Consider the following 15228-nt stretch of genomic DNA (forward strand, 5'->3'; position numbering starts at 1 on the left):
GTTTGCCTAGGGCTAAGGGGTTCCATTGCACATATCAGGGCTTTCCGCACTAAAACCAACAAGCGGGATAGACAAAAGTCACTCTAGGTGTGGCTGGTGTGGTCTGACAGGAGGTTAGTTAAAAGCCCAAGCCCCACAGCTCTCTAAGCAGCCGACTATCTTCCTCTGTGCAGCTTTGATACAACAAAATTAGGTTTAAAATATAAAAAATAAAACATTCTTGACATTTGCACTTTCTATATACAGATGTCAATTTACAAAAATGAAAAGACCACTCAGCAACAAAATGTAAAGAATTCTTCCAAATTTTCTTGTGAATATGGATAAAAGACAAATAAGCTTTTCTCATTACTTCTTGGCAACAAGAAATACCAGACATCATGTTCTCAAATACCTGTTTCTCTAAAGGGATATATTTTTATTCAGGAATATAAAACTAAAGCCTTACAGGGTGCACTAGACCCAAGATTCCCAGACATGGAAAAATCCTCTCAAAATTCTGCAGAATTAGAATACACAGGATGGGGCCAGAAGTCAGTCATTTTTAAAGCTCCTCACATGGTTCTTTTGGTCAGTCAGGTTTGAAATTCTTTGGACCAACAGACATTCACATGGAGGCCAGGGCAGGTGTACATTGTCAAGGCCTCGGGGATCTATATATAAGGAAACTGAGCAATTTGACATTTAGGCCAAGGTCCCTAAAAAGATATGTGGAAATCTTTTTAGATTTTTGGAAATGTGACCCAAAAGCTCTGCACCAATCACCCCTCCTGCCAATAACAGTGACAAGAGATTTTACCACCACAACACTGACTGTAGCAAAGAAGGTTCTGCACCCTAAAACACCCAGCCTGTGCAGATAAAGTGATATTGAGAAATGGCTAGAACCTTCTGGAAATTGTGAGCACCTTATCAAGACTAGGAAGAGGCACAACTCTGCAGGAAGCAGTAATCCTACCATCAGTGCACAAGCACCTCTGCTCTGCTTAGGTCAGCAGAAGGTAGCCTTGGCTTCTCCAGCAAGCTTTTATTTTCTTTTTAAATAACACAATTGCAAAAACAGCATGGTACTGGCACAAAAACAAATATGAAGACCAATGGAACAGAATAGTGACCTGGATATGAATCCACACAGCTATGCCCACCTTATTTTTGACAAAGGCACCAAAAACATATGATGGAGAATAGACAGCTTCTTCAACAAATGTTGCTGGGAAAAGTGGTTATCTGCCTGCAGAAAACTGAAACTAGATCCATGTTTATCACCCTGTACCGATATCAATTCAAAGTGGATTAAGGACCTTAATATCAAACCCCAAAAATCTGAAGTTAGTACAGGAAAGAACAGGGAATACTCTGGAAGCAATAGGTATAGGCAAGGACTTCCTCAGTAGAACTTCAGCAGACCAGCAACTAAAAGAAAGGATGGACAAATGGGACTACATGAAATTAAAAAGCTTCTGCACAACAAAAGAAATGGTCTCTAAACTGAAGAGACCACCCACAGAGTGGGAGAAAATATTTGCTGGCCATATGTCAGACAAAGGACTGATAACCAGAATGTACGTGGAGCTCAAAAAACTAAACTCCCCCAAAATCAATGAACCAATAAAGAAATGGGCTACTGAACTAAACAGAACTTTTTCAAAGGAAGAAATCCAAATGCCTAAAAACACATGAAAAAATGCTCACCATCCCTGGCCATAAAGGAAATGCAAATCAAAACCACACTAAGATTCCACCTCACTCTGTTACAATAGCTATCATCAAAAACACAAAGAACAACAAATGTTGGAGAGGATGCGGAGAAAAAGGAACCCTCATATACTGCTGGTGGGAAAGTAAGCTAGTACAACCACTTTGGAAAACAATATGGAGGCTTCTTAAAAAACTAAACACAGATCTGCCATAAAATCCAGCAATACAACTCCTAGAGATATACCCAAAGGAATGCGACTCAGGTTATTCCAAAAGCACCTGCACACCCATGTTTGTTGAAGCACTATTCACAATAGCCAAGCTATGGAAACAGCCAAATGCCCCACTACCAATGAAAGGATTAAGAAATGTGGTATTTATATACAATGGAATTTTACTCAGCCACAAAGAAGAATGAAATGTTGTCATTCACAAGTAAAGGTATGGAACTGGAGAACATCATCTTAAGCGAAGTTAGCCAAGCTCAGAAGGCCAAAAATCATATGTTCTCCCTCATATGTGGACTTTAGAGCCAAATAAATGCAGTAATATTATTGGACATGGGTCACACGGTAAGGGTAGAACACATACAGGAGGAATAGGGTAACCCAAAACTTAAAAGTGTTTGATGTGCCCACTGTAGAGGAGCGAATAAAGTAATCTTAAACTGACAGAGGCCACTTTGGGAAGGTAATTGGGAAGTAGTGAAGAGGTCTGGTAGAGATGAACCAATTCAGGTTGTAATACACATGTGCATAGAAGCAATGCTAGGACTCTCTCTGTATAGCTATCTTTATCTCAAGCTAACAAAAATGCTATCTTTCTTATTATCTCTTATGTGTTCTCTTCAACAAAATTGGAGAAGACGGCAGAACAGGAAGCGAGGGAGGTAGGGGGAAGGGGATAGAGATGGCCCAAACGATGTATACATATATGAATAAATGAATAAACAAAAAAACTCACGATTGTACTTTACATCCCTTCACTCCATTAAAATAGGTCATGTTAAGGGGAGGGTACTAACAGAGGGGGTAAAATAAAGAAGGTAAAGGAGAATGAATATGGTTGATGTACTTTCTACACATATATACATATGAAACACTGAAACGTGTTAAAGCCATTTGAAGAAGGGGGAGGGGAAAGAGGTAGAATAATGAAGGGGATGAACCAAACCAGAGTACAGTGTATGCATATATGGAAATGACACAAATAAACTCCAACTATTCAACTATTACATACTGATAAAAACCTAAAAGACAAACAAAAAAACTCCAATAACTGAAGGAAGCCAGTGTTCAAATCGAAGGCACAAAAATATTCTTATAAGAATATTTTTTCCTGAGAAGAAAAGGTAAGGAGAATGGACATACCCAGTGCTATGTGATATAGGGCAAACTTCTCTTAAAAATAATTAGTCGAAGACTCTAAAAATTCCATTTGGGTGAAAAATAACCTCAAACTTTAATACTAATATGTTTCTCAATAAGTGTTTATAATTAAACATTTTTAAAACATTAAAAATTTTAAATATTTTCAAACTTAAAAAAATATGTTAACTCTTGAAAAATGCCTCTCGAGATTTGCCATCGATGTGTTTTCTGTATCTTGACATCGCTCTTCATTCCACCGATCAAGGAAGGACATGTGTAGGACATTCTTCAGGACACGACCTACATTTCCATGCACTTATGAGACAAAGAGATATCTGGATCATTTGTAAGGAACTCAGTGTTTTATCATTTATGTATTCGCATTTCCAGATTGTGTTATTCTGCCAGCTAGAATGACTTGCAAAGCCTCTTTTCTAGTTATAATCATCCCTGCTTTTCATTCAAAAGCTACTGCTACTATTATTTACTAGAAAGCAGGAGCTCACCCATGCACATTTGTAAAAGAATGTTCATATCCACAGATGTGCTGTGTTTCTGCTACCCCTTTTCATCAGCCTTACCATTCAGACAGGTATTCAGTGAATCAAACATAACAGTCATATTTTACTTCTAAGACCATAGAGACAATTCTGATTCTCAATTGACACTTGATACATCTTTCCTTCAAGCTCTTTAAGGTTCCTCTGGATATGGCCATTTGAACAGAAATTGTTCATCAGGGTTGGTTCACAAGTTTCTCTGCTTTGTAAGATCATACATGCTTCTGAGGCACTGGTGACTAGCAAGTCACCTACCTATCTTTGATACCTATCTTTGATAGACTTGAGTTAAACTGAAAGCAGCAGACAAATCATGAGAGGCCTGTGGCCTCATCTCTGAAAATTAGATTATGAATTTGCATCTAGGCATAAAAAGCTAAAAAGGGGGAGGGGCTAAATGCTTATAATATCAGACTTTTTTCTCAGGAGGCCAAGTAGATACAGAAGTGACATTTTAAAGTTGCTAATACTATACTAAATCCAATCAGCATGTTAAAGAGTACACTAGGGATCTATTGACCTAGTCTTTTTACCAATCATTAGATGAGTTACCCTTATGGTTTCATTGGTCAATAGAAAAATACTTAATGACTACAATAAAACTAACACATTTCAAACCACTCTGAAACATGTTGGTTTTCCTTAAGGCATGTTGTTTCTGGGAGTTGAAGACATTACAGAAGATACAAATTTGTAAAAGAAAGTAATTAAATATATTTTAGTTTTATAATTTTGCTCATTGTTCAAATTTTAAAAAGTGTCTTGAAGACCACAATTTTTATTTTAAGGCACAAAGATGTACAGCATCACAGAAAAAAATAGACATATAATTAAATGATAAAATAAATATGTAAGCGTAAATATTTCCCAAAAAACCTATAAGGTACAATTAAAGTGCTAGATTATTACATTTATATATCACCTTTTCTGCAAGAAGCTCAGTTAGTCACTTGCCTTCGTAGTTCTGCACAAAACTATAAATAAGTCACATTAAATTCTTTTAATATTCAAACAGCTCAACCCAAGAATTTAACATTTATCTTTATCTGGCAACATACTATGTTCCTAATGTAAAAGGAAAAGTACAATAACTGAAATCAACAGTCTCTGGATAGATTTAACAATATTCTACAAAGAGTAGGAGAAACATCTACTGAACTTGAAAACAAATGAGTATAAATCTTACAATTTAACAAAGAAAAATGAACAGAGCCTCAGTAACCTCTGGAACAAAATCAAAACTCTAATATAAATGTCATTCAAGTTTCAGAATGAGAAAATGGGATGGAAATACTTGAAGATATGACTGAATACTTTTTTCAAATTTAGTGAAAAATGAAAAATAATTTACGTATTTTTGAGATGCTCATTCAACACTCCAAGCTGACTAAACATAAAGACAACAACAACTAGGGATATCAGAGTCAAACTGTTCAAAGTTACATAGAAAATCTTCAAAACCAAGGGGAAAACGACTCATTGTGTATGAAGGTATTACAACATGACTTCACATTATAACGGAGGTCAGCAGACACATCACACTTAATGCACTAGAAGAACAAAATCAACAAAAAATTTATATGCAGTAAAAATGTCACTCAAAATTGGTGTCAAAATAAACATTATCAGATAAACAAAGCCTGACACAATGTGCTCCAGCACATCTGTTCATGGGAAAAGCTAATGCAAGCAGGTCAGGCTGAAGGAAAATGACACCACATAGATCAACAGGAAGAGTTCCAGAGGCAGTAAATACGTGGTAAACAAGCCTAAATATGTGTTTTCTTTACCTAATGAAAGCAATACATATTACTGTTTAGAGCTATTATATAACTGTGTTGGTGATTTATAATAAATGCAGATGTAATGTAGATGATAATTTCACAAAGGATGAGCTACATGAAATTATATCATAGCAAAGTCACTATATTTTATATGAAGTAAAATAATACAAAGTCTAGGTAGAATATGTAAAAAGTTGAAAATGTGTATTGTAATCCTTTGAATAAACACCACAAAATGCAAGGGTATATATTCAAAGAAGCTAACAGAGTAATTGAGCTACTTTAAAATATTTAACTAAGCAAAATGAAGAAAGGAAGGAGTAGCAGAGGAAGAAAAAAATAAGTAGACTAAATATAAATAACATAATAGCAAATATAAATCCAACCTCACTGATCACTATAATATTTGAAAATGGATCAAACTTCTAATTAAATAATAGAGATTTCCCAGAAGGGATAAAATGCAAACCCCAGCTATACACTGACTACAAGACTCTTACTTAATATAAAAACACCTAAAAGTTGAAAGCTAAAACATGAAAGTACATATGTACTATGAAAACACTATTAAGAAATCAAGGGTGTTTATGTTAATATTAAAATAAGAAGTGTTACCAGAGATAAAGAAGGATATTTCGCCATTTTAAAAAAGGACAATTCTTTAGGAAAACACAATTACAGATGTGCATCTATTTATACTGCCTCAAAATACAAAGAGAAAAGGAAAATTGCTCATGGTAGTTGGATTAGAAAGCCTCTTTGTCAGTAATTGATAGAATAAATAGGTAAAAATCAATAAGGATACAGAAGATCTTAAAGATACCATACAACACCATGATCTAGCTGATATGTATAGGCCATTACACCTCAATACTGCTGCCTACCTCAGTGCACATGGAATGTTCATAGCACTGAACCACATACAGAGAATTTTAAGGAGTATATTCTCTATAGCAATAAAATTCAATTGAACATCAATATGAAAAAATATTTGGAAAATATTTAAGTATTTGGAAATTAAACAGACTTGTAAATCCACAGTTAAACAAAAACATCCCAAAGAAATGAGCAAATACGTCGAAATAATTTATATCAAATACTACATTCCAAAATTTATGACTCAGGTCAATCAGTACTGAGAGACTATTTATCATTTTAAATGCTTGTATTTACTAATGGAATTGAAATATTTAAAATCAGTGATTTAAATTTTTACTTTAAAAAGCTAAATTAAGTTCTACTAAAGTATAAAGACCACAATTATTTTTTAAAGCAGTCAAAAAAATCAATAAAATACAAAACAGAAAAGCTAAGCGCAAAGGTTTGTTATTTTAAAACATTAATAATATTGATAAGTATCCAGTAAGACTGACAACTCAAGGAGGAAAAAAACATAAACTATCAATAATAAGAGGAGATTTAATTACAGATCATCAAGAAATTAAGAGGATAATGAAAACATTTTAACAACTTTACATTAATAAGCTGGAAAATTAGGTAAAAACCATAACATTACCAAAACCAACCAAACTAATATAGAAAATGTATATGTGCGTATGTAGTTTTCTGTTGCTGACACTGGATATTTAAAACCACATCTGTTCATTACTTACTGAACCAGAAGTCTGAATACAGTATAACTGTAACTTAGCTGGCTCCTCTGGTCACTCTGCTCTGGCCTTACCAGGTCACAATCAATGCACTAGCTGTGTTGGATTATTACCTGGAGACTCTAGGTAAAATTGTACTTCTGGACACATTCAGGTTGTCGACACAATTTAGTTGCTCATGGTTGCAGGACTGAGGTCTTATTAAAATGCAGAGACTGCTTATCTTAAAACTCTAACTTCTTCAGCCACATCTTTCTGACTCCAACCAGAGAAATTATTCTGCTCACATAATTAAACTGTACAAATTTGGAAAGCCAAGCTAATCTCCCTATTTTAAGGTCATAATATTAATTTTATCTGTTCAGTCTGTTTTGTTATATAACATCATTTATTCACATGTTCCACAGTTAAACCATGAATATTCATGCCTCACTGCTTAACAATGTGCTAAAGGGAAATAGAAAGACTAAATAGTATAGAGGCATTAATATATCAAACAAATGAAATGTCATAAAAAGTCCAAGCTCCAATAGCTTCATTGATGAACTGTGTTAAATTTTTGAGGAAGCAAAATGCACCAGTCTTACAACACACACACACACACACAGTCATTCAGAGGAGAAAAGAAAAATTCTCAGCTTGTTTTATCAACCCAGCATAATTTCAACATTATCATACAGGCCTTAAAAGAAAAATCATAGTCCATTATCCATTATGAACTTAAATACAAGAAAAATTAACAAAATATAGTTAAATTGATCCAGGAATATATAGAAAAGACAATGTATCACATACAACTACAGCTTATCTAAGGAATACCAGATTAACTCAAAAATCACTTGATGTAATCTAACATAATAAAGCTGATGAAACACATGACATAATAATAGATGCAAAAAGCATACAAAAAATTCAATATCCATTTATGTTAAGAACACTACTCTTAGCAAACTTTCAATGAAAAGAAATTTCTTCAATATGATAATGGGTATCTACACCAAAACAAAACAAAAAAAAAACCCTATAACCTCACACTTAAATGGTGACCGAGGCGTTTCCCCTAAGATTGGGGACAGGATGAGGACGTCTACTGTCATTACTTTGATTCGCCATTTTACTGCATGCTCTTATCTTATATAATAAGGTACGGAAAAAATGGGGTCAATGTGTAGAAGGAACTACCTCCATTTGAAAATGGTATCATTGCTTAGGCAGAAATTTCTAAGAAATCTTTTTTAAAACTTCTAGAAATAGATAGATGTAGCAAGGTCTCAGGACACAAAATCAAGACAATCAGATCAAAGCAACCACAGAGTCCAGATCTAAATATCACTTATGAATAATAATCTAGATTCCACCAAATTTTTTTAAATCCCATTAAAAGACACTGTTTAGAATATGCAAGTCACAAAACTGGGAGAAAGTTTTATAACTGACCAAGTTAAAGTTAACTTTAGAAGTTAAAGATCTAACAACTAAACAGTAAAAAGCCAAACAAGCCTCAAAATCAACAACAACAACAAAAGCCTGGAAAGACATTTCATAAAGAAAGGCATACAAAAATATGCTTAACATAGTTTGTCACTGGAAAGTGCAAATTTAACTCACTATAAGAGACCACAAAATATGGATTAAAAAAAAGATCATTTTTTCAACACCGTAAGTTGTTGAATATATGGAAGCTCTGGAACTCTCCCACAGAGCAGGTGAGAATGTAAGATGGTACTGCTACCTTGAGAAAAAAAATGTGACTACTAAAAAGTTATCCCAGCACCTCTACTTTTAGGTATTTATCCAAGGAAAATGAAAATGTACCAATATTAATGCAAAAGACCAATGAAATAATATTTTAGCTTTATTCATAGTAGCCCCAAGCTAGATTATTTTAAAGCCCATCAACAGGAGAATGGATTTTAAGTGTATGTTAGATTGATACAATATGATTCCAGCAATAAAGTAGAATGAACCACTAATACACAGAACAACAGGGATGAATCCCATACATATTCTATTCATTGGAAGACCTCTTTTAGGCCCCACCTTGCAAAAGTTCTACCACCACCCAACAGTAACAAGTTAGGGACCATACACATGGGCTTTTGGAAGACATTAAAGATGTTCCAAAACTGTAGCATGGGTACATATTCAAAGAAATTGAAATGAGAATGTCAAAGAGATACCTGCACTCTCATGTTCATTCAGCATCATTCACAACAGCTAACACACAAAAGCAATTTAAGTGTCCATCAGTAGATGAATAGATAAGAAAATGTACACAATGGAATACCATACAGCTTACAAAAGAAAAATTTGTCATTTGTGACAACATGGATTGAACTGGAAGACATTATGCTAAGTGAAATAAGCCAGACACAGAAAGACAAATGCTGTATGATCTTAGTTAAATGGTGACTAAAAAAAGTCAAACTCATAGAAAGAGAGTAGAAAAATGGTTACAGGAGAGAGAGAAGAGGGTCAAAAGAGAAATTTTCAGTTTATAATGCAAGTTTACAGTGGCAGTAGAAAATTGTGATGAGACCTTAACTTCTTATATCACATTCTTATACCACAAAAGTTAATTTGTCCCATCGGTTAATTCTCCTTGTTAGCCCCCACTTTCTTTTACTGAAGATACATGAGAAATTAGAACAAATGGAGTAGAGAAGAATTTCTCATTTCTCCAACGTCAGCTAGGAATTTTTTCTGTTCTGAGAAGAATGAGGACTAAATGTCTACTTCCATAAAGATATATAGAGAGATGGTTATTTAAAATGGATTATGCTTATGAATTCATCAATAATGAAATGCAAGAATGGTATATCCTTTCCATAGCCAAATAAAACAGTAATACTTAGGCATTAATTCTTTGCCATTTCATTTCATATACAGCATGGCTGGATTTCATATCTATCTAATGGTTTTCACTTGACCTTAATCTTTGGCCTACTGTCAACATTCTTTTCTCCATTCTCCTCATCTTTAGCCAATCTTTTTTGGAACTCTGCTTTATTCTTTGGGTAGATATTTTTCTTTGCAGTTTCTTAAATGGCAAGAAGATTCTGCATTTGTGAGATGACCCAGAAAGCTTATGATAACAAAGTTGAAGAATAAGCATTTAGTCAGAGACAATGGATTCCACTTGGGTCCTATAAGTGAACCTGTAAGTAATTACAAATTCAGGAAACACAAAGCAAGCTATTTACAAACATTAGCTCTTCTCAAATGTTTGGTTTAGTTTACAAAAGCTTGTTTTATAAATAGAAAATAGGGATAATCTATTTTTCTTTCTTCTGAGCCAAGTGAATCAATCACATTTATCAATAGAGGTCTCATTCTTTACGCTACCCCCATGTCTGCTTGAGAATCCCAAAATAATACTGCAAACAGCACAGGCTTTCTAGACAGACAGGTCTGGAAGGATTTTGACACTTCCATGTTGAAAAAGTTTTTTTTTATTTTAATAAGCTTTTAGTTTTAATAAGCTTGTTTGTAATTTGGGTAATAGTGACCTATAGAAATTTAAAATATATTTATAAATATTTTGATGTACATATAAGTCATCAAAAGAATTCTTTGAAAGAATTCTTTAATTCAAGAAAAATATAATAAGTAAATTAGGAGATCAGCCAGTAAATTAAAAAGTTCATTTGTAAATGAACTAAATACTTCCAAAAGGAGAAAAGAATGCTTTGATAATGGAATTTAACATAAGGGTTTGCTTATGACTCATGTTTTATCAGCCTAAGTAAAAAATATTTGGGACATATATTTAAAATGATATAGTCGAGAGGACTATGGTGAAAAATAATAATGTCTCTAAGTGAAAGAAAGGATTGTCAACTATTTATCTGTTGCATTTTCATATATATATATGGAATATAATTATCCTATATATAATATACTTCTAATATTTAGAAGTATAGAAGTAGGGAGAAATGACCCAAGCCTTGTATGCACATATGAATAATAAAACAATAAAAAATAAATAAAAAAAGAAGTATAGAAGTAATGCTGAGACATTACTTACTGTTTAAAAATGTAAATCATGCTTATGGTTTTTATTCCTCATATATTTTAAATATCTGACAATAATGGAGAGAGGGTACCATAGCAACAATTTGTTTATTAAATTCAATCAATATATGTGCTTTAATTAAATATACTTTTAAAAGTCTTTGATTTTTTTTAACGTGTACATATTTTTAAAGAGAGCATTTGGGAATTTAAATTTTTAAGTTACAAAAATCTAGTCTAATAAACAAAATACATCATAAATAGGAAAATAACACTATCCAGAAGCAAATTAATTCTATCGTGCTTAATTTCTATGCTAATTCTTCATGAAAGTTCTACCTAAATTAGGGCATTATGGAGTCTACTATACAGTTGGTCTAAACAGGAAGTAATTTATTTCTTTAAGCATTAATTTCATAAAATGCTGTAACATTTAATGACCCTTCTGAACATTCTAAGCAACACTTAAAAGAAAATAAAAATCAATATACAATGTAGTTACTTCTTTAGAAACTTATTTTGACAAAGAGTTCAGAGCATAGATGGAGTTGACCTTAAAGACTAATGATCTACTTTATTTTTTATACTTTTTCATTTTGGAAAACCTTTCTAACTGTATTTTAGTGTACAATATGTTTTGATACTCATATACATACTGAAGAATAACAACCTGCTTTTGTACTCTACTGCCAATGCTTATTTATAATCAAATATAATTAATTTAGCCAGTTGGCTCTTGGCAATACCTCCAGTAATGGAAAATTATCATAAGCCAATATGTCTTGATTGCAACAGCATGTACCTTTATTGTCTGCCCAGATTCTTTTCATATCGGGTCTACAATGAAAAACTAAGTGACAAACATGGATATTAGAAAACACACAATGGGGCCACTGTTCCCTAGAACAATCAAATTTTCAATAACTCTTAGGATAATTTGAGGGTTTCCATTACATAATCCTTCAACAAACAATAACATTCTATAGATTTTTTTCATTTAACGGTCCAGAGTACCTTAATATACATAACCCATAAAATAAATTAAAAGTAAATTGAAGCAGATGTTTGAAGTCCTTGATTCATGAAGAAACCATGGAAAACGCTTGAGCCTGGATTAATGTCAAATATTTATGTTGTTGGGTTTGGCAGCAGAGGTGGATTATCAAAAGAGGCAACACACCCCAAATGGTGTGTTCTATTCTCTCAACCCCATTCATAAAACGCCTTTCTGTTACGCAATGGGATCACTCTCCTTGGTTAATGAACAGAGGCTGGTGGTTAGCGTTATCGCTCATCTTTCCTTAAAAACAAAACTTAAGTGAGGTGTTGAGGCAGATAAGCCTTTGCACCTGAGTCATTTGCACTTCTCAAAGAAGTAAACCCAACAATGTGATTGAAATGGGGAATCAGAACGTACAACAAATGGGCACCTCACACAGGAAAGCTCAGAGGGGCAGCTGTGTGGACCTCAATAAAGGGCTGGCATAGCTCTGGGAGAAGCCAAGCCTGAACGTGTTTGCTATTTTCCGCTGATACCGGAACCCTAAATGAAGAAAAGGGACTTTGGAGGCCCTAACATTGACTTCCCTTTTTAAAACGTGTCCTTAGCCAAGCAAAACTTGCTCTCTCCTGACTCTGGCGGAGAGCTCTCCACCGGAACCCAACTCATTTACCTTAAACCCCCGAGTTCACAACGCAATCACGAACCCGGGGAACCAAGAGGGAAAGAAAGATCAACGGCAACATGAGACTGCACGTTGCTCTGACTTTGTTTGCCTGGGTTTTCATTTTCCACAGACACTCTCACCCGCTTTAAGGAGCCCAGGAAGATAATGCACACCCTGTCCCTCATCAAGACAGCCCCAATTGAAGGCAGAGGAACCCAGCTGTTCCCAGGACCGAACCACAGAGCCGCCTGTCCGCGAGTGGCCATCTAAACCTTCCCTTAGGTTGGGCACAGTTTGCGCCTGGAGCAAGGAGAAAAGCATCTCTCTCATTTCTTTCGGAGGCCACTCTTTCTTTCTAGACCCACCTGCACGGGCGCTTCGTGTCTCATTGTGTGTGGGCAAATTTCCTTTCTCTCCGGCTAGGACGGCGCTGGCCCCCGCGCCTGGTCAAGCGTGCACAGCCCGCTCGGTCCACGCTGCACACTGCGCTCTCCGGGTTCGCTAGCCGGCTCCAACATCAGCACCGGAGCTGTCCTTTCCCGGCGCTGCACAGGCGCACTGGCCGGGAGCCCCGCGCACTCCTGGGAGTTGTAGTCTCATCCTGCAAGGCTTCCCTGCAAACCCTAGAGCTGCGAACTACAACACCCGGCGAGCCCGCAAGCCCTCCCACAGGCTGGCTGCTCCAGTGGCCCTTGGCGGCGGAGCCTCCCTTCTGCTCCTTTCCTAGCGCTCCTGGCTGCCACCGTTCCATCCTCCGCTGCCCTTCTCCTCGCCAGGCACCCGCGCGAATGACCCTAGTGCATCTCAGCTGGAGTTTTTCTTGGCTAACTATCGCCTTTGGAAGTGATACTGCGATTGCCTGGTTAGAACATGCGTTAATTTGTACTAATTTTCAATACAGAGCAAGCGCCTTACTCCTCCCCATCCCGAATCGGGAAAGTTTATACATTTCCATGGGCTGAGTGGGGGTAGTTTTACAATCTTATTCAACAAACACGCCGGAGAATGACGAGGAGTGGCGCGAGTTTAAGGAAAGTGGTTTATCCGCGTAATTGCATGCAGAAGATTTGCAAGCAAGCACCCAAACACACCCCCTCCCAAAGTGCGAAAGCGAGATTTCTGGATGAGCCCGCTGAGGAACTCCCCTTCGGCTTACCTTTCCATACAGATCCATTGCAACTAGAGGGTGAGGTATTCTCAAGTAAATCCCCTTGCTACAAAAAGAGGTTGAGGTCTTACGCAGGAAGAGGAGTAAACTGCAAAGACACAACACAATGGAAAGGGTAGGGGTAGCGGAGAGGGGAGAGAGAAGGAGGGATGGAGAGGGCAGCTGATGTACACGGGTGGCCTTGTCCTCTGGAGGGGAAGTGTAGAGTCTTCCAAGTGGCAGCTGCAGAGAAAGGGCTGCGAGTCTCCTAGGCAGTGCCGGGGCGATCGCGCTGGGCAGCCCCTCCCCGCGCTCCCCAGGCCCCTGCCACCGTCATTAGTGCGCACACAGCCGCCGCCGGCCGCGGCTGCACAGCTGATAGGGCATTGGGTTATTTACCCAAAGCAAGTCACATAAAATAAACACATTCATCACCAGAGCCCAGAAGCACCGACACGGAAGGAGATGGGAGGCGTGTATTAAGTTATCCCATCCCTTCTCTAACATACAACCATTCCCGGAGTTACAGTCGCACTCCAGACTAGTTCAGTATATGGTTTTCAAGTCTCTGAATTGTACTTTTACTATCCTTATCCTTTCCTTCCGTTACAGATATGCATGACTGTTTATGTACTCTGTACCTATCTAGAGACATTCCTCTCCCCTGAAGAGTTAACCTTGATCATCCAGCAATGGCTCCTGCCTTAGCCTGCAGGCAGAGTAGAAAAAGTGGAGGCGAGAAGAAATAACTAGAATCAGATTTAAACTTCATCCCATTAGACCAAGCAGCAGATCGAACATTCGGATCTGAAATGTGTTGGAAGGTATATCGGTAGGTAAGGTTAAGTTCACATTCCCAAACTGTGTGTAGAAACTCTGACTGGCTAGATCTGTTGAGAAGCCTGGGGGTTTGCATTTTTAACAAACACCCTAGCTAGCAATTCTGAGGCAAGTGATTTCTTTGCCATAATTTAAGAAACACTACCTTAGGTCTTTTCAAAGATAGAAAACTCAATAATGCCAACAAGTATGTACTGGGAACCTAACCATATTCAAAATGTTGGTTCATTTTAGTTTTTTTTTTTTTAATTTGGAAATCTAAACTCTGTCTTCTAATCTTGCAATCAGTGAGAATATAATGAGAAATCACTTAGGTAGATGCTATTTATAACTACTCAGTAAATACATTTAAAAAATGTTCACCCTAGAGAAAAGGTGAGATCAAAAAGAATTAACCTAGAAGGTAACACACACGCACAGGAAATTAATGTGAGTCAACTCCCTGTATAGCTATGCTTATCTCAACCAGCAAAAACCCTTGTTCCTTCCTATTATTGCTTATACTTTCTCTACAACAAAATTAGAAATAAGGGCAAAG

The 15228-nt window shown here is 36.3% G+C and overlaps 1 protein-coding gene across 2 annotated transcripts in view; it reads right to left on the reverse strand.

Moving 5' to 3' along the window:
- The window catches only part of Rab3c (RAB3C, member RAS oncogene family), a 249968-nt gene extending 235828 nt beyond the window's left edge, over positions 1–14140 (reverse strand). Inside the window, exon 1 of one of the 2 annotated variants that reach the window (XM_074077466.1) lies at positions 13860–14140. In XM_074077466.1, the coding sequence (XP_073933567.1) occupies positions 13860–13877 (18 nt within the window). In that variant the 5' untranslated portion in view covers positions 13878–14140. Of the gene's footprint in view, positions 1–13068; positions 13266–13859 lie in introns of those variants that run through there. The other variant, XM_074077465.1, reaches the window with a different exon arrangement.
- Between the last annotated feature and the right edge of the window lie 1088 nt (positions 14141–15228).

Source organism: Castor canadensis, chromosome 6 (genome assembly GCF_047511655.1).
Source record: "Castor canadensis chromosome 6, mCasCan1.hap1v2, whole genome shotgun sequence".
NCBI lineage: Eukaryota > Metazoa > Chordata > Mammalia > Rodentia > Castoridae > Castor > Castor canadensis.